Source organism: Anomaloglossus baeobatrachus, chromosome 8, assembly GCF_048569485.1.
Source record: "Anomaloglossus baeobatrachus isolate aAnoBae1 chromosome 8, aAnoBae1.hap1, whole genome shotgun sequence".
In the NCBI taxonomy this organism is placed as follows: Eukaryota; Metazoa; Chordata; class Amphibia; order Anura; family Aromobatidae; genus Anomaloglossus; species Anomaloglossus baeobatrachus.
This window is the reverse complement of record NC_134360.1, coordinates 156,488,210-156,512,602: the sequence shown is the minus strand read 5'-3', so window position 1 is coordinate 156,512,602 and position 24,393 is coordinate 156,488,210. Positions and strand designations below refer to the sequence as shown.

General features: G+C 47.2%; 1 protein-coding gene across 3 annotated transcripts in view; it reads left to right on the top strand.

The window, feature by feature from the left end:
- The window catches only part of CAMSAP2 (calmodulin regulated spectrin associated protein family member 2), a 174,850-nt gene that overhangs the window by 128,937 nt on the left and 21,520 nt on the right, over nt 1–24,393 (top strand). For 2 of the 3 annotated variants that reach the window (XM_075322054.1, XM_075322052.1), the window contains 5 exons: nt 1,773–1,845; nt 5,917–5,951; nt 7,421–7,490; nt 17,313–19,461; nt 23,096–23,232. In XM_075322054.1, the coding sequence (XP_075178169.1) occupies nt 1,773–1,845; nt 5,917–5,951; nt 7,421–7,490; nt 17,313–19,461; nt 23,096–23,232 (2,464 nt within the window). The remainder of the gene's footprint in view (nt 1–1,772; nt 1,846–5,916; nt 5,952–7,420; nt 7,491–17,312; nt 19,462–23,095; nt 23,233–24,393) is intronic. The other variant, XM_075322053.1, reaches the window with a different exon arrangement.

The window sequence follows — 24,393 nt, the reverse complement described above, 5'->3', positions numbered from 1 at the left end:
CTGGGATCAATCCAGACGGTCATATCAGGGAAGAATGCCCCAATACCTGGGATCAATCCAGACAGTCATATCAAGGAAGAATGCCCCAATACCTGGGATCAATCCAGACAGTCATATCAAGGAAGAATGCCCCAATACCTGGGATCAATCCAGTCATATCAGGGAAGAATGCCCCAATACTGAGATCAATCCAGACAGTCATATCAGGGACGAATGCCCCAATACCTGGGATCAATCCAGACAGTCATATCAAGGAAGAATGCCCCAATACCTGGGATCAATCTACACGGTCATATCAGGGAAGAATGGCCCAATACTGAGATCAATCCAGACAGTCATATCAGGGAAGAATGCCCCAATACCTGGGATCAATCCAGACAGTCATATCAGGGAAGAATGCCCCTATACCTGGGATCAATCCAGACAGTCATATCAAGGAAGAATGCCCCAATACCTGGGATCAATCCAGACAGTCATATCAGGGAAGAATGCCCCAATACTGAGATCAATCCAGACAGTCATATCAAGCAAGAATGCCCCAATACCTGGGATCAATCCAGACAGTCATATCAGGGAAGAATGCCCCAATACTGAGATCAATCCAGACAGTCATATCAGGGAAAAATGCCCCAATACTGAGATCAATCCAGACAGTCATATCAGGGAGGAATGCCCCAATACCTGGGATCAATCCAGACGGTCATATCAAGGAAGAATGCCCCAATACCTGGGATCAATCCAGTCATATCAGGGAAGAATGCCCCAATACTGAGATCAATCCAGACAGTCATATCAGGGACGAATGCCCCAATACCTGGGATCAATCCAGACAGTCATATCAAGGAAGAATGCCCCAATACCTGGGATCAATCCAGTCATATCAGGGAAGAATGCCCCAATACTGAGATCAATCCAGACAGTCATATCAGGGACGAATGCCCCAATACCTGGGATCAATCCAGACAGTCATATCAAGGAAGAATGCCCCAATACCTGGGATCAGTCCAGACAGTCATATCAGGGAAGAATGCCCCAATACCTGGGATCAATCTACACGGTCATATCAGGGAAGAATGGCCCAATACTGAGATCAATCCAGACAGTCATATCAGGGAAGAATGCCCCAATACCTGGGATCAATCCAGACAGTCATATCAGGGAAGAATGCCCCTATACCTGGGATCAATCCAGACAGTCATATCCGGGAAGAATGCCCCAATACCTGGGATCAATCCAGACAGTCATATCAGGGAAGAATGCCCCTATACCTGGGATCAATCCAGACAGTCATATCAGGGAAGAATGCCCCAATACTGAGATCAATCCAGACAGTCATATCAGGGAAGATGCCCCAATACCTGGGATCAATCCAGACAGTCATATCAGGGAAGAATGCCCCAATACTGAGATCAATCCAGACAGTCATATCAGGGAAGAATGCCCCAATACTGAGATCAATCCAGACAGTCATATCAGGGAAGAATGCCCCAATACCTGGGATCAGTCCAGACAGTCATATCAGGGAAGAATGCCCCAATACCTGGGATCAATCTACACGGTCATATCAGGGAAGAATGCCCCAATACTGAGATCAATCTACACAGTCATATCAGGGAAGAATGCCCCAATACTGAGATCAATCCATGGTGGCCTAAATATATATAATTAAAAAGGGTCCGGAATGCAGCTTTCAATGTATTGCCCTATAGATTTATCAAAGTTAAGTTAATTTTTTTTTTTACTACAGTTTAACATTTGCATTTTGCTTTCAGGACCACTGAAGTCAACATCAAAATCGTCCCGTTTTAACAGGAGACATACATTAGGAAGTTCCTCACGTGCAAGGTATAATAATATTACCTATGGCATTGAAATATTAAAATAAAAGAAAACCTTTAAAGGGAATATGTCAGCAGATTTTTGTTACCTCATGTGAAAGCACGATGATGCAGGCAAAGAGATCCTGAATCCAACAATGTATCACTTAGGTTACTGGCTGAAGAAAAAAACAACAGATCAGACCTTGACAAGACAGGCATCCCTGAGTTTCCTGTGTTAACCTTGCAGCATGCTGGCTTCTGCTTACATAGCAAAAACCTGGTAACAGATACCCCTCAATGTATATCACACAATATCTCATGAATTGTTTGGTTATGTAGACGGTGTACTTGTAGGGCAGTGGAGCCAACATGCTGTTCTGAGCTTGTAGTCACTTGTCAGGGAGGAAGTTATGACCCCAGTAAAGTGTTTCACTTGATCATTGCACAGGTGTGCCTTAGGCTGGCCACCATGAAAGGTTACTGTAAAATGTGTAGTTTTACAGTTTTGGGTTGTAAGAAAACGAGTCAATATCTGGTGTCACCACCATTTGCATCAAGCAGTGCACATAATCTCGTTTGCATAGAGCTGATCAGGTTGTTGATTGTGGCCTGTGTAATTCTGGTCCATTCCCCTTCAGTGGCTGTGGTGTTGCTGGATATTGGCAGGAACTTGAACATGCTGTTGTATACACTGATCCAGGGCAGCCCATATGTCTGGAGAGTATGCTGGCCATGCAAGAACTGGGGTTTTCAGCCTCCAGGAATTGTGTACAGATCCTTGCAACATGGGGTTGTGCATTATCAAGGCTGCAACAAGGTGATGATCGTGGATGAATGGAACAACAATGGGCTCAAGATATCGTCACGGTATCTCCACGGTATCTCCACTATGGGCCACTCAATTCACAATGTTGACCTCCGCAAACCGTTCACCAACACAATGCCATATACGCAGTCTGCTATCTGCCCTGTACACTGAAAACTGTGATTCATCGGTGAAGAGCATGCCTCTCCAACACGCCAGACCCCATCGAGTGTGTGCATTTGCTCACTCAATTTGGTTAAGACAATGAACTGCAGTCAGGTGGAGACCCCAATGGGGACAGCGTGCAGCAGAGGAGCTTCCCTGGGACGGTTTCTTACAGTTTGTACAGAAATTCTTTGCTTATGCAAACCGATTGTTGCAGCAGCTGTCCGGGTGGCCGGTCTCACACAATCTTGGAGATGAAGATGCTGGATGTGGAGGTCCTAGGCTGGTGTGGTTACATGAACATTCACTTCACGGACAACAGCTCTGGTGGACATTCCTGCAGTCAGCAGGCCAATTGCATGTTCCCTCAATACTTGTGACATTTGTGGCATAACGCTGTGTGATAAAACTGCACATTTTAGGCTGCTTTCACACATCAGTTTTTTTGCAATCAGGCACAATCTGGCGCTTTGCAGAAAAAACGCATCTGGGTTTTTTTTGCTGCCGGATGCGTTTTTTCTTCATAGACTTGCATTAGCGCCGGATTGTGCCGCATGGCCTTGCGTGGTGTCCGTTTTTTGCCGGATGCGCCATATTTAGCCGATGCGGCGGCCGGATGGAACGTTGCTTGCAGCGTTTTTTGTCAACGGCGAAAAACCGCAGCGCGCCGGATCCGGCGCAGTGCGGCGCGATTTACAATGAAAGCCTAAGGACGCCGGATGCGGCGACCTGTGGCAAAAACGCATCCGGCGGCCGGATGCGGTTTTTTGAACTGCACATGCTCAGTATCAAGCCGGATCCGTCAAAAAACGGACGGGCCGTATGGAAAAACTTATGCAACGGATCCGTTTTTTTCGCCGCATCCGTTGCATAGATTTTTGAGCCGGATTGTGCCTGATGCAAAAAAAGTGTGAAAGCAGCCTTAAGGCTATGTGCGCACGTGTGCGCTCTGCACCGCACCTAAAAGGTGCGCTTCAGAGTGCAGCTGAAAAGCTGCGTTCTGAAGCTCATGGTGCCGGCGAAAACGTGCGCTCCGCCTGCATCTCCTGCCATAGACAGAGCAGGGGCTGCCGGCAAAGCGCACGGAAGAAGTGACATGTCACTTCTTAGAACGCAACTATTCGGGCAGCAGCCGAAGCGCTGCGTTCTAATATGCCACGTGCGCACGGCCCCTGCACAATCTCCATAGATTGTGCAGGGGACGCAGGACGCATGCAGTTACGCTGCGCTACAAAGCGCAGCGTAACTGCATGAATTACGCACACGTGCGCACATAGCCTAAGGCCGCTTTACACGCTGCGATATCGTGTCCGCTATCGCTAGCGTGGGTACCCACCCCCATCGGTTGTGCGTCACGGGCAAATCGCTGTCCGTGGTGCACAACATCATGCAGACCCGTCACACTACTTACCTGCCCTGTGACGTCGCTGTGACCGGCGAACCGCCTCCTTTCTAAGGGGGCGGTTTATTCAGCGTCATAGCAGCGTCACTGAACCGCCGCCCAATAGACGCGGAGGGGCGGAGATGAGCGGGACGAACATCCCGCCCACCACCTTCCTTCCGCATTGTGGGCGGGACGCAGGTAAGGAGAGGTTCCTCGTTCCTGCGGTGTCACACGGAGCAATGTGTGCTGCCGCAGGAACGACGAACTACATCGTTACTGCAGCAGCATGATATTTGAGAATAGACCCCCATGTCACCGATGAGCGATTTTGCACGTTTTTGCGACGATGCAAAATCGCTTAGGTGTCACACGCAACGGCATCGCTAAAGCGACCGGATGTGCGTCACAAATTCCGTGACCCCAACGAGATCGCTTGAGCGATGTCGCAGCGTGTAAAGCGGCCTTTAATGTGGCCTTTTTTTGTGAGCCAAAGGCACACCTGTGCAATAATCATGCTGTTTAATCAGCATATTGATATGCCACACCTGTGAGGTAGATGGATTATCTCTTCAAAGGAGAAGAGCTCACTAACACAGATGTATACAAATTTGAGAACAATAGTTGAGAGCAAATGGCCTTTTATGTACATAGAAAAGTCTTAGGGCTGGTTCACACTAAGCGACAGCGACAACGAGGTCGCTGTTACGTCACCATTTTCTGTGACGTAACAGCTACCTTGTAAGTCGCTGTTATGATCGCTGCTTAGCTGTCAAACACAGCAGCCGAAGCAGCTATCATAACCGCGAGAGCAGGGAGCCGCGCACACTGCTTAGCGCTGGCTCCTTGCTCTCCTAGCTACAGTACACATCGGGTTAATTAACCCGATGTGTACTGCAGCTACATGTGCAGAGAGCCGGAGCCGGCAGCACAGGCAGCGTGAGAGCTGCGGAGGCTGGTAACTAAGGTAAATATCGGGTAACCACCTTGGTTACCCGATGTTTACCCTGGTTACAGCTTACCACAGATGCCGGCTCCTGCTCCCTGCTCGCTTCATTTCGTCGCTCTCTCGCTGTCACACACAGCGATTTGTGTGTCACAGCGGGAGAGCGGCTTTGAAGAAAACGAACAAGGGCTGTGTGTAACGAGCAGCGATCTCGCAGCAGGGGCCAGATCGCTGCTCAGTGTCACACACAGCGAGATCGCTAATGAGGTCACTGTTGCGTCACCAAAACCGTGCCGTAGCAGCGATTTCGGTAGCGATCTCGCTATGTGTGAAGCACCCCTTAGATCTTCGAGTTCACCTCATGAAAAATGGGAGCAAAAACAAAGTTGTTGTGTTTATATTTTTGGTCTGTTTATTTGATATCTTACACGAATATCATTAATCTTGATGAAATTAGTAAGAGAATCTTGTAAAGGGTTGACCTGTATATAATTTATATTATATGTTTTTTCCGAGGCTAGTAAGTACACCAGCCATTAAGATGTTCACCATAAGTTGGAGCAGGCAAAATATTGGCAAAAACTTTCTTTGCCATATTCTTGAATATCACAGAGTGGATTTTTTCTGAATTGATCTGCATTTACTGTTAGTTCCCCTAATTTGACATGGAAATTCTCCTTTTACAAAGCCTGTAACAACTAGGCGACTGACTTTCTGCTGCCTTAATTTTTAACATCTTTCAAACTTATTTTTTGCTGTTAAGGTGACAAGATGAAATTAATTATAATTTATCTTGCAGAACCCCCCCAGATGTGCCGACATCACCTGGACCAGGTAGGCTTTCTGTAGGACTTACAGTAATGTGATAACACTAGAGTTGGTTCATATCGATTTGCAGGATCCTGTCCATCTCGATTTGCGGGACCCTGTCCATCTCGATTTGCGGGACCCTGTCCTTCTTGATTTGCGGGACCCTGTCCTTCTTGATTTGCGGGACCCTGTCCTTCTTGATTTGCGGGACCCTGTCCTTCTTGATTTGCGGGACCCTGTCCTTCTTGATTTGCGGGACCCTGTCCTTCTTGATTTGCGGGACCCTGTCCTTCTTGATTTGCGGGGCCCTGTCCTTCTTGATTTGCGGGGCCCTGTCCTTCTTGATTTGCGGGGCCCTGTCCTTCTTGATTTGCGGGGCCCTGTCCTTCTTGATTTGCGGGGCCCTGTCCTTCTTGATTTGCGGGGCCCTGTCCTTCTTGATTTGCGGGGCCCTGTCCTTCTTGATTTGCGGGGCCCTGTTCTTCTTGATTTGCGGGGCCCTGTCCTTCTTGATTTGCGGGATCCTGTCCTTCTTGATTTGCGGGAACCTGTCCATCTCGATTTGTGGGGCCCTGTCCATCTCGATTTGCGGGGCCCTGTCCATCTCGATTTGCAGGGCCCTGTCTATCCACCACTTTATTCACAAGAGACTACGTCTAAATCCTGAGTGCGAAAGTAAAACAAAATTCTGACATATATAAAAATTGCAACGTTTCAACCTTAAATAGGTCTTTATCAAGTTCTTAAGGTTGAAAAGTTGGATCATCTTCATGTGGGTTCCTTGGAGTTTTATTATCTTGCATGATGACTGGCCCCCCCTTTTTTTTTTCTTATCCTGTTCATCGAGTATATCCCTAATCTATACCCTGTGGAAGGGAGCCCTGAGAACCACATCTTACTTGTCGGCATATCCTGCTCCTTTTTTGTTTGGTGCAGTGTCATTGTTGCGGTATGACTGACACTTCTGTGATGTCGCACCGCGCCGGCTAATGGAAGGAAGAGTCACAGATGATGTCACGTAGGAGGAGGTGGTTCTTAGGACTCGTGTCCAGCGGACCCAGATTACTGATGTGGCTGATGAACCTGGTCCCTTTAATTCTTCTGCACCCACTCTAGAGAACACACACAAGCAGTCATATTTGGGGTAATGTACCCCAGTGATCTGCAGTAATCATGTTCCTTGTACGTACCTGACCAGGCATCTGCTGCTTCTACTGAGGAGAACATCAGTGCGGAATAGAGATATTTTATGCAAAGTCCATCACTTTAAGCTCACGACATTTTGCCTAGCAAGCAAATGACCGAGCCATTACAAAGGGGGCGTTCTCCAGGGCTCAACATGTCACTGTTCTTCTAATCAGCCGTCCGCTCGAAGTGATGCCGTCAGTTACATGTGGGGTATAAAAAAGCAAATTACTTTTCATTGAGGATATAGATCATGTTACAATGGAAGCATTTATATGGTGGAACTAATACCTGCGTCATCATTTCAGCAGTTATTCGAAGATCATCTTCAATGTCCTACGTGGATGGACAGATTGGGACTTGGCCCAAAGAAAAACGGTAAAGTATCCTCGATTAATTATCTATGTACTTAGCTTGAGAAGGTGAACTAATATTATTTCTTCTATGGCGACAATATGAACAACTGCACTTGTGATTAATGTATATTTCTACGTAGAATGCAATAATCACTTATTAAAAAAAAAACCCTAAATGTAACATTTCTCCTAGTAATAAAGAAGCCTGCATAAATTATGTGATTTTCTTTATCGTTCCTATGGGAGACCCAGACATTGGGTGTATAGCTTCTGCCTCCGGAGGACACACAAAGTACTACACTAAAAAGTGTAGCTCCTCCCTCTGAGCCTATACACCCCCTGGAGAACCAGATCTAGCCAGTTCATTACTTTGTGTTCAGGAGGCATACATCCACACATGCATTCTCATCTGATTTTTCATTTTTGGAAAGATTTTGAAGAAAAGCGTGTCCAAGTCTGGACCCCCGGCATGTCCCTTCTCACCCCACTGTGTCGGCGGTGTTGTTAAGGTTGATTCCAAGGCTGGAGCCTTACATGCCGCGCTCCTTCACCATCCCTCTGGCTCTGGCTTGAAGTGGGAGCCAGCATGGTTCTCCATGCTTTGCAGGAGACCGGTCTCCATCCGCAGCCCTTCAGGATCCTGCTGGACGGAGCACTCATCCCCAGGCACATGGCCCTGCGTCTCAGCAAGCTAAGTACCTGAGACGTTTATATTCTGGGGGTCCCTGTACTTTATTATGTGGGGAGAGTGTGCTGAGTAATTTTTCTGACATTTCCGGCCGGTTCTCTGGCTGTCGCCTGAGAACCGCGCCGAGGGTGCCTGCGCGCCGGCCGCACCGCTCAAATTTAGGCCCCGGCTTCGCCGTAGGCCTACTTTCGGTTTCACTGCCCTCGCATGTCATTCATGCAGAGGGACAGTGTGGCTCCGCCCAGCGGCCGTTCTGCACAGGGGAGGGACACTCCTCACTGAGTACGTCTCCTCCCCTGTAAGTCTCTTTGGCCCTCCAGATCCCGCTCTCAGGGTTGGCCCCGCCCCCTCTCCTCGCTCCGGCGCCATTTTATCAGCGTTTTCTCTGCAATCAGCACTGGCTGCAGCATCCCTGCTGAGGTGCTTGGGGGTCCGGGCTTCGGGATCTGGAGGGCACACAACACCGCTCTGCACAGCACAGCGGTCTGGTAAGCCACAACCTCTGGTTGTGGGCCTCTGTATATACTCTCTGGGGGTCACTCTGGCAGAGCCCCCACTTCAGCAGCATGTCTCACACGAGGAGCAAGGCTCCAAAGCTATATTCAGTATGCACTGCATGTAAGCTCGTGCTGCCTGAACCGAGCACATATCCACATTGTGATGCCTGCTCTAACCTGACAATGCCTCAGCCTGGAATCGCCCCCCCAGTGGTCGCTCCGGCTCCTGTGGCTGAACCCCCGGCTTGGGTAGAATCCTTCTCTAGGTCAATCTCCCAGTCTTTTGCCGACTCCATGGGACAGCTGTCCCGGACTTTGCTGAACATGCATCAGCCCCCTTCACAGGGTGCCTCTGCTGCTAGGGCTCTCTCAGCGGAGCTCACAGAGGATTCATCATCTGGTCCCAGACCCCGTCCTCCTAAAAGGAGACGCAGGGCTCCCTCTCCTTCCTCGTCCCGCGGCTCTGTTTCAGAAGCTGACTCGCCGGACGAGGAGGATGCCTTTACTGGGGGCTCGGAGGCTACCTCCATGTGCCCCATTGATCTGTCTGAAAGTGACTCAGATGTTAGTGATTTGATTGCGTCCATTAATTCTGTACTGGACCTCAATCCGCCAGTATCAGAGGAGCAACCCTCTCTGGCACAAAAGCACCAGTTTACCTTGCCTAAGAGGACAAGGAGTGTGTTCTTTAACCACTCCAGTTTTCAGGCCACTGTGACCAAGCCTAGGGCCTGTCCTGACAAACGCTTCCAAAAGCGTGGTTCTGATGACCGTTTTCCCTTTCCACCTGAGGTGGTCAAGGAGTGGGCTCATTGCCCAAAGGTAGACCCTCCGGTGTCTAGACTCTCAGCCCGGACCGTTGTATCAGTGGCTGATGGCACCTCTCTTAAGGATTCCACTGACCGCCAGGTTGACCTTCTGGCCAAATCTGTATATGAGGCGGCAGGGGCCTCGTTCTCCCCATCTTTTGCAGCAGTGTGGGCTCTCAAAGCCATCTCTGCTTCTCTAGAGGAGATGCATTCCCTCACCAGGGAATCTATGCCCGAAATGGTTGCCTTAACTTCCCAAGCTTCAGCTTTTTCATCCTATGCCATGTCTGCCATGCTGGAGGCTTCTCACCGCAGTGCAGTGGCTTCGGCTAATTCCCTCGCTATCCGCAGGATCTTGTGGCTTCGAGAGTGGAAGGCAGATGCTTCTTCAAAGAAGTACCTTGCTGGGCTCCCTTTTGCTGGGTCCAGGCGAACGACTGGATGAAATTATTAAGGAAGCTACTGGCGAGAAGAGTACTTCCATGCCACAAACCAAAAGCAGGAAACCTGTCCAGGGTAGGAACCAGTCGAGGTTTCGTTCCTTTCGTTCCTCCAACTGGTCGTCCTCTAAGCCCTCGGCCTCGTCCACTAACTCAGCCAAGGACCAGAAATCCAACTGGCGCCCAAAAGCGCGTCCACAGAAGACCGCAGGAGCTGCTGCCACTAAGGCAGCCTCCTCTTGACTATCTGTCCGTGCCAGCAACGTCCTTAGTCGGTGGCAGGCTCTCCCACTTTGGCGACGCGTGGTTTCAACACGTCTCCGATCAGTGGGTGCGGGATATCATCTCCCACGGCTACAGGATAGAATTCTCTTCCAGCCCGCCAAACAGATTTTTTCTGTCAACTCCCCCCTGCTCCAAGGCCGCCGCCTTCTCTCAGGCCGTTGCATCCTTGCAGGCCAACGGAGTAATTGTACCGGTTCCCGCCCGGGAACGGTTCAGAGGTTTCTACTCAAATCTCTTCCTAGTCCCCAAAAAGGACGGTTCCTTCCGGCCCATCCTGGATCTCAAGCTTCTCAACAAGCATGTTCAGGTGCGGCATTTTCGCATGGAGTCTCTGCGATCAGTCATTGCCTCAATGACCCAAGGGGATTTCCTGGCATCCATCGACATCAGAGATGCCTATCTGCATGTGCCAATTGCAGTTTCACACCAGCGTTGGCTACGTTTTGCAGTCGGAGAGGAACATTTCCAATTCGTGGCTCTCCCCTTCGGGTTAGCCACGGCCCCTCGGGTATTCACCAAGGTCATGGCAGCAGTGATTGCGGTTCTGCACCTCCAGGGGTTGGCAGTGATTCCTTACCTGGACGACTTTCTAGTCAAGGCTTCATCCAGCGCAGACTGTCAGCGGAGTGTCTCGCTCACTCTCGCCACTCTAGCCCAATTCGGGTGGCTTGTCAATCTGCCCAAATCCACTCTGACTCCGACCCAGAGGCTCACGTACCTAGGGATGCAGTTCGAGACTCTGCCGGCACTTGTGAAGCTGCCCTTGATCAAACAGCAGTCCCTCCAACTGGCGGTTCGCTCTCTGCTGAGGCCCCGCCGTCATTCCATCAGGCACCTAATGCAGGTGCTGGGTCAGATGGTGGCGTCAATGGAGGCTGTTCCCTTTGCCCAGTTCCATCTGCGTCCTCTGCAGCTGGACATTCTCCGCTGTTGGGACAAGTGGACTTCCTCCTTGCACAGGCTAGTGGCTCTGTCGCCACAGACCAGGAGCTCTCTTCAGTGGTGGCTTCGGCCCCTCTCTCTGTCTCAGGGGTGCTCCTTCCTGGCCCCGTCCTGGGTGATCCTCACCACGGATGCCAGTCTATCCGGCTGGGGAGCGGTATGTCTCCACCACCGAGCGCAGGGCACTTGGACTCCGTCCGAGTCAGCCCTCTCGATTAATGTGCTGGAAACCAGAGCTGTGCTTCTAGCTCTCCTAGCCTTTCACCACCTGTTGGCGGGCAAGCACATCCGAGTCCAGTCAGAGAACGCGACAGCGGTTGCCTACATCAATCACCAAGGCGGGACACGCAGCCGCCTGGCAATGTTGGAGGTTCAACGCATCCTTCAATGGACGGAGGACTCAAAGTCCACCATATCCGCAGTCTACATCCCAGGTGTGGAAAACTGGGAAGCAGATTATCTCAGCCGTCAAACCGTGGACAGTGGCGAGTGGTCCCTGCATCCAGCAGTGTTTCAGTCAATCTGCCGCAAGTGGGGCACTCCGGAAGTGGACCTAATGGCATCCTGTCACAAAAACAAGGTTCCGGTTTACGTGGCTCGCTCCCACGATCCTCAGGCCTTTGCAGCGGACGCTCTGGTTCAAGACTGGTCCCAGTTTCGTCTGTCCTACGTGTTTCCCCCTCTAGCTCTCTTGCCCAGAGTTCTGCGCAAGATCAGAATGGAGGGCCGTTGGGTCATCCTCATTGCTCCGGACTGGCCCAGGCGAGCTTGGTACCCAGACCTGCTCCATCTGTCCGTAGAGGTGCCGTGGCATCTTCCGGACTGTCCAGACCTTCTCTCACAAGGTCCGTTTTTCCGCCAGAATTCTGCGGCTCTCAGATTGACGGCGTGGCTCTTGAGTCCTGGATCTTGACGGCTTCTGGTATTCCTCCTGAAGTCATCTCCACTATGACTCGGGCCCGGAAGTCTTCCTCGGCCAAAATCTATCACAGGACTTGGAGAATTTTCCTGTCCTGGTGTCGCTCTTCCGGCCATGCTCCTTGGCCTTTTTCCTTGCCGACCCTTCTGTCCTTTCTACAGTCCGGTCTGCAGCTAGGACTATCCCTCAATTCCCTCAAGGGACAAGTCTCGTCTCTGTCAGTACTGTTCCAGCGGCGTATCGCCCGGCTGGCTCAAGTGCGCACCTTCATGCAGGGCGCGTCTCACATCATTCCGCCTTACCGGCGGCCCTTGGATCCCTGGGACCTCAATTTGGTCCTCACGGCCTTGCAGAAACCCCCCTTTGAGCCTCTTAGGGAGGTTTCTTTGTTTCGTCTTTCACAGAAAGTGGTCTTTCTAGTGGCCATAACTTCCCTCAGGAGTGTCTCTGATTTGGCTGCGCTCTCTTCGGAGTCACCTTTTTTGGTTTTTCATCAAGACAAGGTGGTTCTCCGTCCGACTCCGGACTTTCTCCTTAAGGTTGTTTCTCCTTTCCACCTTAACCAGGACATTTCCCTGCCTTCCTTTTGTCCGGCTCCTGTTCATCGCTTTGAAAAAGCATTGCATACTCTGGATCTGGTGCGGGCGCTCCGGATCTATGTGTCTCGCACCGCTGCTCTTAGGCGGTGCACCTCTCTTTTTGTGCTAACCACAGGTCGGCGTAAGGGCCTCTCTGCTTCTAAGCCGACCTTAGCTCGTTGGATTAGGTCGACCATTTCCGATGCCTACCAGTGTTCTCAGGTGCCTCCCCCGCCGGGGGATCAAGGCACACTCGACCAGAGCTGTCGGTGCCTCTTGGTCTTTCAGGCACCAGGCTACGGCTCAACAAGTCTGTCAGGCTGCCACTTGGACTAGCCTGCATACCTTTTCAAAGCACTACCAAGTGCATGCTCATGCTTCGGCAGATGCGAGCTTGGGCAGACGCATCCTTCAGGCGGCTGTCGCCCACTTGTGAAGTTAGGTTCTGCCTACTTCTCAGTTTTTCTGTTTATTCCCACCCATGGACTGCTTTGAGACGTCCCATTGTCTGGGTCTCCCATAGGAACGATAAAGAAAAAGAGAATTTTGTTTACTTACCGTAAATTCTTTTTCTTATAGTTCCGTATTGGGAGACCCAGCACCCTCCCTGTTGCCTGTTAGCAGTTTCTTACCCTCCCTGTTGCCTGTTAGCAGTTTCTTGTTCCGCGTGTTATCACCGGCTGTTGTCGTGGACAGAGTCTCCGGTTGTTCCGGTTCTTGCTCTGTTTTTACTTGTGGGTGGCTATTCTCCTTCAGCTTTTGCACTAAACTGGCTAGATGTGGTTCTCCAGGGGGTGTATAGGCTCAGAGGGAGGAGCTACACTTTTTAGTGTAGTACTTTGTGTGTCCTCCGGAGGCAGAAGCTATACACCCAATGTCTGGGTCTCCCAATACGGAACTATAAGAGATAGAATTTACGGTAAGTAAACAAAATTCTCTTTTTTCAGTCTGCAGGCGCAATAGTCCCTAATCGTCCCTTTTGAAGATGAGCTCTTCTATATCCCTTCCCAACTGATTTTCTGTTTTTACATTTTCTTTTTTTCCTCTCCTTCTTCCCAGAGCCATTCCTTTTTTTTTTTTAATGCTCCCTTTGACATAGCCATATGAGGACTTGTTTTTTTACTAGATAAGTTGAACTTTTGAATGATTAATGTCCAATTTATCATATCAGTACTGGAAGGCAGGACAAACATTCCAAATGCAGCAAAAAAAAAAAGCAAAATTGTAATTTTATTTTCATTTACAGTGTTCATTAAACTGCCAAAATGTCCTAGATTGCAATTCTCCAGGACAGTCCGATTTATGCTGATACCTGTATTTTTTTATTTTTATTTTTATTTTTTTTTTTTATTATTTAAGTAGTAAAAAAAAATCGGAAATTTGTAAATTAAAAATAAAAATGTAATGGAGCTGTGTGAGGACTTGTATTTTGCGCCAAAAGACAACGTTTTTAAAGATATCATTTTATTGCCTCTTAATACAGTTTTTTACAATGCTGTGGCGGCTGAAAAAAATTACAATTTTGCCAATTTGTTTTTCTTCTTTGCAATGCCATTTACCAATCAGATTAATTAGTTTTATATTTTGATAGATCCCACTTTTCTGAATGTAGCAATACCACATGTTTTTTTTTTGTTTTTTTGATTTTTTTTTTTTATAATTTTTTAATAGAGGGAGAAGGTGGGTGATTTGAACTTTTTATGGTTTTTTTTATTACATATTTTGAATTTTTTTTGTTTTTTACTTCTTATTGCATTTGTTCATTCCCTTAGGGGATTTGAACCTGCGATAAATTGATCGCTTATGCTGTATACAGCAATATCATACTGTTGCTGTATATAGCAAGATTTGTGGTCTCCTATGAACACCAGCCACTGTCCTGATCGGCATGGATGTCTTTAGCAGACCCCGGGTGTCATGACAGCCTGTCAGCACCTCGCAATCACTTCACAGAGGTGCTGATGGATGCACAGAATGACGCACCCCCGTGCCAATGTGCTGTTAATGCCGCTGATAGAGATTAACAGCAGCACTGAACAGGTTACAGGCGCAGGCAGAGCTCCTCTCCACCCCCAGATGGTAAAGACAACTGATGGATGAATAATGGCTGCCAGCGTAGAGGTGTCTCAGTTCCTGAGCCCACATCAAAGTCAGGGAGCGGACACTGGACGTACCACTGCATTATGTCAGTATGGGATTAAGCTCTGATCCTTTTTCAAGTCTCTTGTGTTTTTAATAACAAAATAAAACCGTGACTTGTATTTCTGCCAGATAAAATGTTCGGATACAGGATATGTTACCTCAGGATTTTCTGCAAATGCCGGCACATATATCTGTCTGTTATTGCTGGGGAAAAGCCCATTAAAGACATTTATGGTCTTTTTTTTCTCAAAATTACTGAATTATTTGTACAGAATGTCTGTCCACTTTTTCTCCATTCCTGATCGCTTAATAACTGCATTTTTCCAGTTATCTTCTTCCCATCTTTATAGTGTATTTGTCACCAATTGTTGGGATATAATAAGTATTTGTTAAAAAGGACCAATCACCATTTCAAATGTATCTTAATCCTGCAGCTCCTTGGAGTATGCCACTTTTTACTTTTTAAATCCACCATATGTTTCTACAGATGGGGTGTTGCACTAATTTTATGGTCTATACGAAGGGGAAGGGGGGCGGCGGTTAGTGTGTGCCGCCCCGTGCTCAGTGGCAGCCGAGCCACTCTGGTCCGGACCTTCAGTGGGTGGTTCGAGGGTTTCCGGACCCGGGGGTCTGACGGTCACTCCGATCTAAAAGGGGTTGGCGGTATGGGAACGTAGGTGTACGGCCGGGGCCATGTTTAACTTCGTGATGCCACCCACGGGATGTGGTGAAGGTGGACACCACCGCTGCAGTTACGGGGCACCCGGGTGAGATGTTGCGCAGCAAGTTGTTAACCCCCCGTGGGTAGGGATGGTGGCCCCGGGACCCGTTGGGGTATGGACAGTGCAGGGAGAAGGGCGGCCGGAGGGCACTGATATACTCACAGTTAGTAAACACACACACGAGTCTCTGGTAAACCAAGGTGATGGTGGTCGGTGCCCATAGCTGTCTACAGTCTGGTCTCCCACCCAGTTGGTGGTCTCTGCCTTTTTCCTGCACCTGTTTTGTGATGATGGACTACCTGCAACTTGCAACTTCAGGAGTCCGCTCCCCGGCTTGTGGTTGCCTGAGGAGCTCTTTGCCCACAGATGCTGGCCCGTGGGATCTCTCTGCCGTGGCGGTGGCTTTCTATCCCCTTCGTTGGGCTGTTGCCTTCAGTCGGGACTTTGGGTGGGACAGGACCTATAGTCCTGGCTGCAATCAGTTAATTAGCTAGCCCCCAGTAGCTTCTGGACCTAGCTTCAGGGTCTGAGTACCCTCTTTTGTGCTCCGGTTTCCGAGTCTGTTCCCCGGGTTGGTACCGGCGGGCCACTACCCTGTCCCGGTCCACCACGGTTCCACCGAGGCCTCCATCTGTCTCCTACCCTGATACCTGTCAGGCCTGTCCTCCTCCACTGAACTCTCAAACTGATCTACTGTCTTTTCCCGCCTCAGGCCATCCGAACTCCTCCGTGGGCGTACCCAACCGCCTGGCTCCGCCCCATGGTGTGTCCATCAAACACTGAGGGGGGGAACTAGGGTTTAAAATGTTTGGCTGCTGTCACCTTGTTAGGGCCCCGCACTACACCAGTCCCTTATCTGTGACTACCTGGCCCGGCCAGGGTGTCACAAATGCTAATTTCATGGCTTTTACAAAGGGGAAGGGGCGGCGGTTTGCGCTAATTTTATGGTCTTTACAAAGGGGTCTTGTCTTACATGTTAGTAATGTAGAGCAGCTTAAAGGCACACCCCCAGAGAATCTTTTGAGCTAAACCCCTGTGAAAAACAAAAAAGTATACAAATAAGCACCATGTAAAAAGCCAATATCTCTGGCACTGTTTGGCAAATGAAAAAAAATGGAATATCCAGGGGAACAGGGGGAATAAAATAAGAGCAAAAAGGCAACCATCCTCTCTCCCCAGATCATACAGACATACAACATCTCCCTTCTCTCTTTCTTAGGGTCACAGTTCATTGTCTAGTTTGTTATTTTATAGTAACTGGACTACCAGATTATGAGTTGATTTCTCACTAAACCATTTTCGCTATATGAACAAGACAGGGACGCCGTCTTTCCCCTTTTATGTTCGTGCTTGCATTGAAGCTTCTAGCGGTTATCATTAGATCACCCAAAAATAATTGGGATTAGAGGAAAGCGATCATCAGAAAATGATTGTTTTAATCTGGTTTTTTTTTGTGTTTAAATATAATTTTTTTCCCTCATCACAAATGCTTTGTAAACAGCAGTCAGAAGAGCAAGAATGGTAATAACATTTCTTCCTTCTGTATGAGGAGTCTGGCTGTGCCTGTCAGCTCCTTACTCATGCAGCTGTAAAATCTCTAATCACAATCGTCTCTGCAGAATGCAATGCAAACAAGTCATACAATTAAATCAATATGGCATCACACTAGTGATTGTCACTCTTATATAGATTACTTTGACGTTATTCCCTATTTTTTTTTTTTTTAGTGTTTAAATGTTTTGACACTTTCTTGTTCTTTAAACGTTAACGCTTTTTGGTCTTAATTAACTAGAAAGTTGTCTCTTTTTTTTCCCCATTCTAGATCTTCAATGCACGGTGTATCATTTGACATTTCTTTTGATAAAGAAGATGGAATCAGAGTGACAACTCCGAGCCGGCCCATCCGAAGATCTATTAGTAATGAAGGATTCTCTTTAAACCTCACCCGTGTACCAAAACATATCCGAAAGAATCTTTCTTTCCAGCCTATCAACGGTCAAGGGCAATCCAATAGCATTAATGAAGAATGGAGTCAGGTACCACAAAACTATGATGACTTGTCACCCACCAGCAACCAGTGGGATTTAGATGAACTTGACCACAATAGACATCCCAATGGTCCACATGAGAGTAGAATACCTGAAGATGAGCTGGATACTCAGACAGAAGCTCCAAGTATTGAGGAAGCCCTGGAAATCATCCACAATCCAGAAAAGACTAGTCCCATTGTTACCGATCAAGTAAACAATGGCTTTTTTCTTCATAATGCCGATGTCAATATGGGCTTGCAATTATCGCCCCTTGCTCTTTCTGACACTAATTTGGATTTGTTTGACAAAAAAGGATCCCAGAGCTCCATTACTGACACTACAGAGGTGGACACTGGTATTCATATACAATCAGAAGACATCCCAGAAACGATGGATGAAGATTCTTCTTTGAAAGATTACACTGTTAGTTTAGATTCTGATTTTGAAGACCACATAAAGTTACAGCAGGATTATGGACTTCACATAAATAATGCTCGAGAACCAGTCAGTCCTTGTCCTAGCTCTGTTAGTGGCAAATCGCAAGCGGGTAGCACAGCTTCTTCCAGTTCTGGTATCAAAATGACCAGCTTTGCAGAGCAGAAATTCAGAAAACTCAATCATGGCGATGGCCGGAGTAGTGGAAGTAGTTCCCAGAAAACCACGCCGGATGGTTCAGAACTCAATATCCCGCAAGTGGTTGCACTTGGGCAAATCCAAGAGGTGGACTCTCTTCCACAAAACAAAGACACAACACAGCTCTTGGCCTCTGAGGTGGTGCAACTGAGAATGAAGTTAGAAGAAAAAAGGCGAGCTATCGAGGCACAGAAGAAAAAGGTAGAAGCAGCGTTTACACGTCAGCGGCAAAAAATGGGAAGGACTGCGTTTCTAACAGTTGTAAAAAAGAAAGGAGATGGGATTTCTCCCCTCCAAGAAGAAGCTGGATCTTTGGAAAATGAGAAAGCACCTCAAGAAATCTCCACACTAAAGGAAATGCGATCTTTAGCTACTGGCATCCCATCCCTAAGGGCAAACAGTGAGCAAACACATAGATGGCTGAGATCTCCTACAACACCTATAGATAACGAAAAATCTTGGAGTTTGACAAGCCCAAGTGAAGAAAACATGACCGAAATTGACGTAGGAGAGTACACCAAGTCCATCGAAAAACTAAACACCTCCCTGAATTTTCTCCAGCAGGAAATGCAAAGACTGGCTTTACAGCAGGACATGTTAATGCAAATGAGAGAGAAACAAGCCTGGGTGATCTCTCCACCGCAACCCTCACCACAAAAACTGCCCCAGAAGGAGTCGAAACCAGCAACAAAGCCTTCTGTAACGTGGTCTCCAATTCCTTGCTTTACTTTGGAATCCCCTCGGCAAGCTCACCGATCTCCTCAAACTTCACTTAAAAAGACTGTGTCTTTTCCTGCAAAACCTCAAAGGACACCTCGCCCCAATGAGCTGAAAATTACACCTTTAAATCGCACCTTGACTCCTCCACAATCTGTAGATAGCCTCCCAAGATTACGACGGTTCTCACCAAGCCAGACACAAACAAGATCCTTTGTCTATTTTGGAGATGATAAAAAACCTGTAACCGAAGACCAAGAGTCTAAAGGAGCATCTAGTACAGATGAAGGTGCCAATAGTGAGGCAAATCAGACTTCTGATCCAGCAGAGAAAATTATGGAAGTAGAGAAAAAACCCATTGAGTCAACAGTATCTGAAGTCTTGTCACAGCCCATCATTGAAACTGTGTGTGTGACCCCCAACGATGAGGTGTTCAGTCAGAGGAGCTTCTCCACCATTAAGAACGGCAGTCTAATTGAAGTCCCTCTCTCCAAGCTACAGCCTCCAGAGATGTCTGAAAAGGATGAAGCAGAAATTGAGAAAGAACTGATCTCCGAGGATCAGAAAGTTTGTTGTGGCTTCTTTTTCAAGGTGAGCATGTATGGTTACTTCATTATCATTTTCACTGCCCTGTAATATGTGAATGCAGGACTGAGGAATAGGTTAAGTGCTGCATGCTGTTCAGAGGGGGCAAGGCTCCGATTTGTATGTTTTCTAGTGTGTTCTCCGTATTCCAGTTGTGAGCCAGGTCCACATAGGACGATAAAATGTCTCTAGGCACATTGAGGAATCTTTGAGCCTAAGTGTACCCAACCCATGGGTTATGTGTTTAGCATGATTGATAACGCAGGTGCCCTTAAACCTTACCCTTTATGTTCTGTTCCTCATTTGTCTTGGTGCTGATCCTTAACTGCCCAACAGATTTTAGCTGAAAAAGTAGAGCAGGATTGCCAAAAGGGGGAACAAACAGCCTTGCAGATTAAAGGTATTTTTGGAAAAGAGAAGGCATTATTTTAGGCTAAGGACATACAGCGAGTAAAACGGAGCAAGTGTAATGCGGTAAAAAAATGCGTTCCACTCGGACCAATGTTACTCTGAGGTCGCTCCAATGAGTGATTTTTTTCTCAGTCTTAATCGGACTGAGAAAACAATCGCAGCATGCTAGGGGTGGAATTTAGTCCATTTTCTCTCGCACCCTTACAAGTCTATGGGGGGCAAGAGAAACATCGCATTGCACTCGCATTACAGTGGATATACGCATCAGCTGATAATGGAGGCGATAGGGAGATTACTCCCTCCCTCTTCTCTGCAGCTGTGCGGTGATCGCAGGATCGAATCACAGTACAATGACCCTTGGCTTACACTCCAGCAGAGCGGGAGCCGAGTGTCATGCAATACACTCGCAGTACTACACTTGTTGTCCCAGACTTACTGCTCTACTTTTAACTGAAAAAGTGGAGCAGGATTGCCAAAGGGGGCGGAAATGACCTTGCGAATTAAAAAGATTTTTTTGGGAATAGGGAAGGCATTATTTAAAGACCTGTCGCCAGATCAGAAATGGACATTTTTTTCCTTCGTATTTACCCACTGCTCCACTCAGGTTTATTTTGTTTTGTTTGTTTTTTTAATCCACCAATGCAGTTCCAGATATATTGGCCTTTTTATTTAATTGTAATGGTCTTCTCCAAGTAGGTGGGGTTCACAGAATTCTCTGGAGGTGTGTATTTAGGCTGCTCTGCCTTATTAGCATGTGGCCAACACTCCTTTTAGTACAGACAATAACAAATATCACTAAATCTAAAGCCTCATATATTTTAAATTATATGGCGTTCTTAAAAAATAGTAAAAAGCTGAATACTGAGGCAAGCAGCAGGAATAGAACAAGAGCAAACACGAGACACTTTTCACCAAATACCAGGTCCACTTTATGAAATTATTGCCTAGAGCAGGGGTCCCCAACCACCAGTCCGTGGACCAGGACCGGGCTGTTGGGTGTTTTTTGCTGCTTTGTGGCACATTTCGTGGGGTGGATGCTGCCCGCTGCCCCGCCCTGTCATGTCCCGCATAATGTTCTCTGCCGGCAGAGAACATTATGCAGGGCGTGCCGGAGTGGGGCGGTGGGCTCGCCTCAGTAGACGTGGCTCCTGACACAGCACATTATGTGGGGCGGGCGGCGATCTGGCCACAGTGTCGTGGCTCCTAGCATAGCTCCTGGTCTACAGCGTTGTACACTGAGGTCCCACCAGCACCCCCTGGTCTACAGCCCTTTTTAGTGTACAGCACTGCTAAGTAGCAGTGCTGTACACTGAGGCTAAATATACATGCAGAATTTGTTCCGACAGGAGCAGGGACAAGAATGTCATGTGTGTCCAGCCCTCTGTCCCCTCCTAGCTGTATGTTCTCCATAACCCCGCCCCCTATAATCAAAGCCCTGCTGCTGCCCCACCCCCGCCCTGCTGAGCCATTGAAAAATGGTCTTGATTGAAGCTGGTCCCCTTTTCAAAAAAGGTTGGAGACCATTGGCCCCTAGAGCATGTCTAATCTGCAGCACAAATTCATAGTATCATAGTTTTTAAGGTTGAAGGGAGACTCTAAAGGCCCTGTCACACAGAGATAAATCTTTGGCAGATCTGTGGTTGCAGTGAAATCATGGACATATTGTTCCATTTGTACAAGCCACAAACCTGGCACTGATTGTCCACAATTTCACTGCAACCACAGATCTGCCGCAGATTTATCTCTGTGTGTGACAGAGCTTTAAGTCCATCTAGTTCAACCCGTAGCCTAACATGTTGATCCAGAGGAAGGCAAAAAAAACCAATGTGTCAAACAAGCTACAATGGGGAAAAAAAATTCCTTCCTGACTCCACATACGGCAATCAGACTAGTTCCCTGGATCAACACCCTGTCATAAAATCTAATATACATAACTGGTAATATTATATTTTTCAAGAAAGGCATCCAGGCTCTGCTTAAATGTTAGTAGTGAATCACTCATTACAACATCATGTGGCAGAGAGTTCCATAGTCTCACTGCTCGTACAGTAAGGAATCCTCGTCTGTGATTGTGATTAAACTTTTTTGCCTCAAGACGTAGCGGATGCTCCCGTGTTCCAGTCGCAGGCCTAGGTGTAGAGAGATCTTTGGAAAGGTCTCTGTACTGTCCCCTCATATGTTTATACATTGTGATTAGATCCCCCTAAGCCTTTGTTTTTCCAAACTAAATAACCCCAAGTTTAATAACCTGTCTTGGTATTGCAGCCCACCCATTCCTCTAATAATCTTGGTCGCTCTTCTATCTACCTGTAAGATTATGCTATTTATAACCTTCTATACTGTTGCTATCAAGAAAAGCATCCAATCCTCTCTTAAATTCATTCAGTGAGTTGGCCATCACCACTTCCCCAGGAAGAGAGTTCCAGAGCCTCACTGCTCTTACCGTGAAGAACCCTCTTCTATGCTGATGTAGGAATTTTCTTTCCTCCAATCGAAGAGAATGCCCTCTTGTTCTTGTCATAGTCCTTGGTACAAACAGATCATGGGAGAGATCTCTGTATGGCCCTCTGATATATTTGTACATATTTATTAGGTCTCCCCTAAGTCTTCTCTTTTCTAGAGTAAATAGACCTAATTTTGATAATTTTGAGGGTGAGCTCCCTTTCCTTCTTCATTCATTTTAGCGATTTAAAAGTCCCAGTTTCTCCCCCCTAATAGAGGCACATGGTACAGGGAAAAAGAGCTTTTTCTGTTTATATATAATAAATATATATATATATATATTTATATTTATTGTATATAAACAGAAAAAGCTCATATATATATATATATATATATATATATAAATGTGTGTATATGTGTGTATGTATATATATATAATGTATATATAATATATGAAAGAGCTTCCTAGCTCTGCACGCTGTCTCTGATACACTGCAGAGGTGGTCGGTAACCTAGACTACGAGCGGTGACCTTTACAATTAAAATTACTTCTCTGGTCTTGACAAAGGCAGGAGTTTTAATAAGGTAATTTATTTTCATTTAACCGTCTGAGACTGCCACTCTTAATGTTTTTGTTTCTATGATAGGGTCACGCAATTGTAATTTTGGTTTATTATAAACGGGGGGGATATTATAAATTACCTTTGGAACATCATAAATCTTCAGTGCTTTTAGTTTTAGCAATTCTATTGGATATAGTCCCATGACATATGTTCCTCTGCTTCAGGATGACCGCAAAGAGGAAAATGACATGGCTGCAAAGCGTGCTGCTCTTTTAGAGAAGAGACTGAGGAGAGAACGTGAAAATCAGCAGAAGAAGATGGAGCAAGAGATGGAGCTGGAACACAAGAAAGAAGAGGCCAGGTTAGAGAAATGGCCAATATGTATCATGGCTCAGGTCTAAGATCACAATCAGATGAATGGTGGCCAACTGGCAAATAGTGATATATATCTGTTATATATAATCAGTACAAGATAGATTAGGGCTGCACGGTTTCTTATCTTACAGTTTGCGTAATTCACATTCCCATAAAACAGACGTGAATAATGTCATGTGATGCGACTGTTTGCAGTGTTATTCATGTCTGTGCCGGTCTATGGTACATTACAACTAGCATCATGGAGAACATTGTGTAAGAATAGAAAGTCACAAGGAGATAAATAGTTGCTTTTCTAACATGATATCAGTTTGTTTTTTATTCATTTATTTTTTACAGAAGAACAGAAAAACCCAAAAATTATTAAAAGGGTTGTCAGCGGCTGACATATTGGTAACCTATCTATCGGATAGGTCATTAATGGTGATGCATCCATCAGGATGAAATTCGCTGTTGCAGAGGGTAGAACTAAGTGATGTAGAGAGCACGAACACCGCGGCCCCATACATTATTCAGTAACCACTGCCGAGTACCAACTAGATGACGTGAAGGACTCGGCAATGTCCACTGAGCAATGTATGTGGCTGTTCTACTCCACCCTGTATATGGCCTAATTCTATCCTCTACAGGAGCAAATATGAGCAGATCGTTGGTGGTCTGACACCCAGGACCACCAATTAATCTCATATTAATGACAGATAAATCATCAATCTTGTTATTCAAAAACAGCACCTTTTTTATATTTACACATTCACTGTATATGCCATTTTTACTTAATTCTTTCTAATTAAAGGGGTTGTCACATGAAGAGCGTACATTTTAATTATAAGATCTTGGAATGGTAATAAGTTCCTCAATTGGATGTGTTCAAAATGTTTGTGTGCTGAGATAGAGGCCGCCCGGTTTTCCCCGCCTGAGGCCGCCCGGTTTTCCCCGCCTGAGGCCGCCCGGTTTTCCCCGCCTGAGGCCGCCCGGTTTTCCCCGCCTGAGGCCGCCCGGTTTTCCCCGCCTGAGGCCGCCCGGTTTTCCCCGCCTGAGGCCGCCCGGTTTTCCCCGCCTGAGGCCGCCCGGTTTTCCCCGCCTGAGGCCGCCCGGTTTTCCCCGCCTGAGGCCGCCCGGTTTTCCCCGCCTGAGGCCGCCCGGTTTT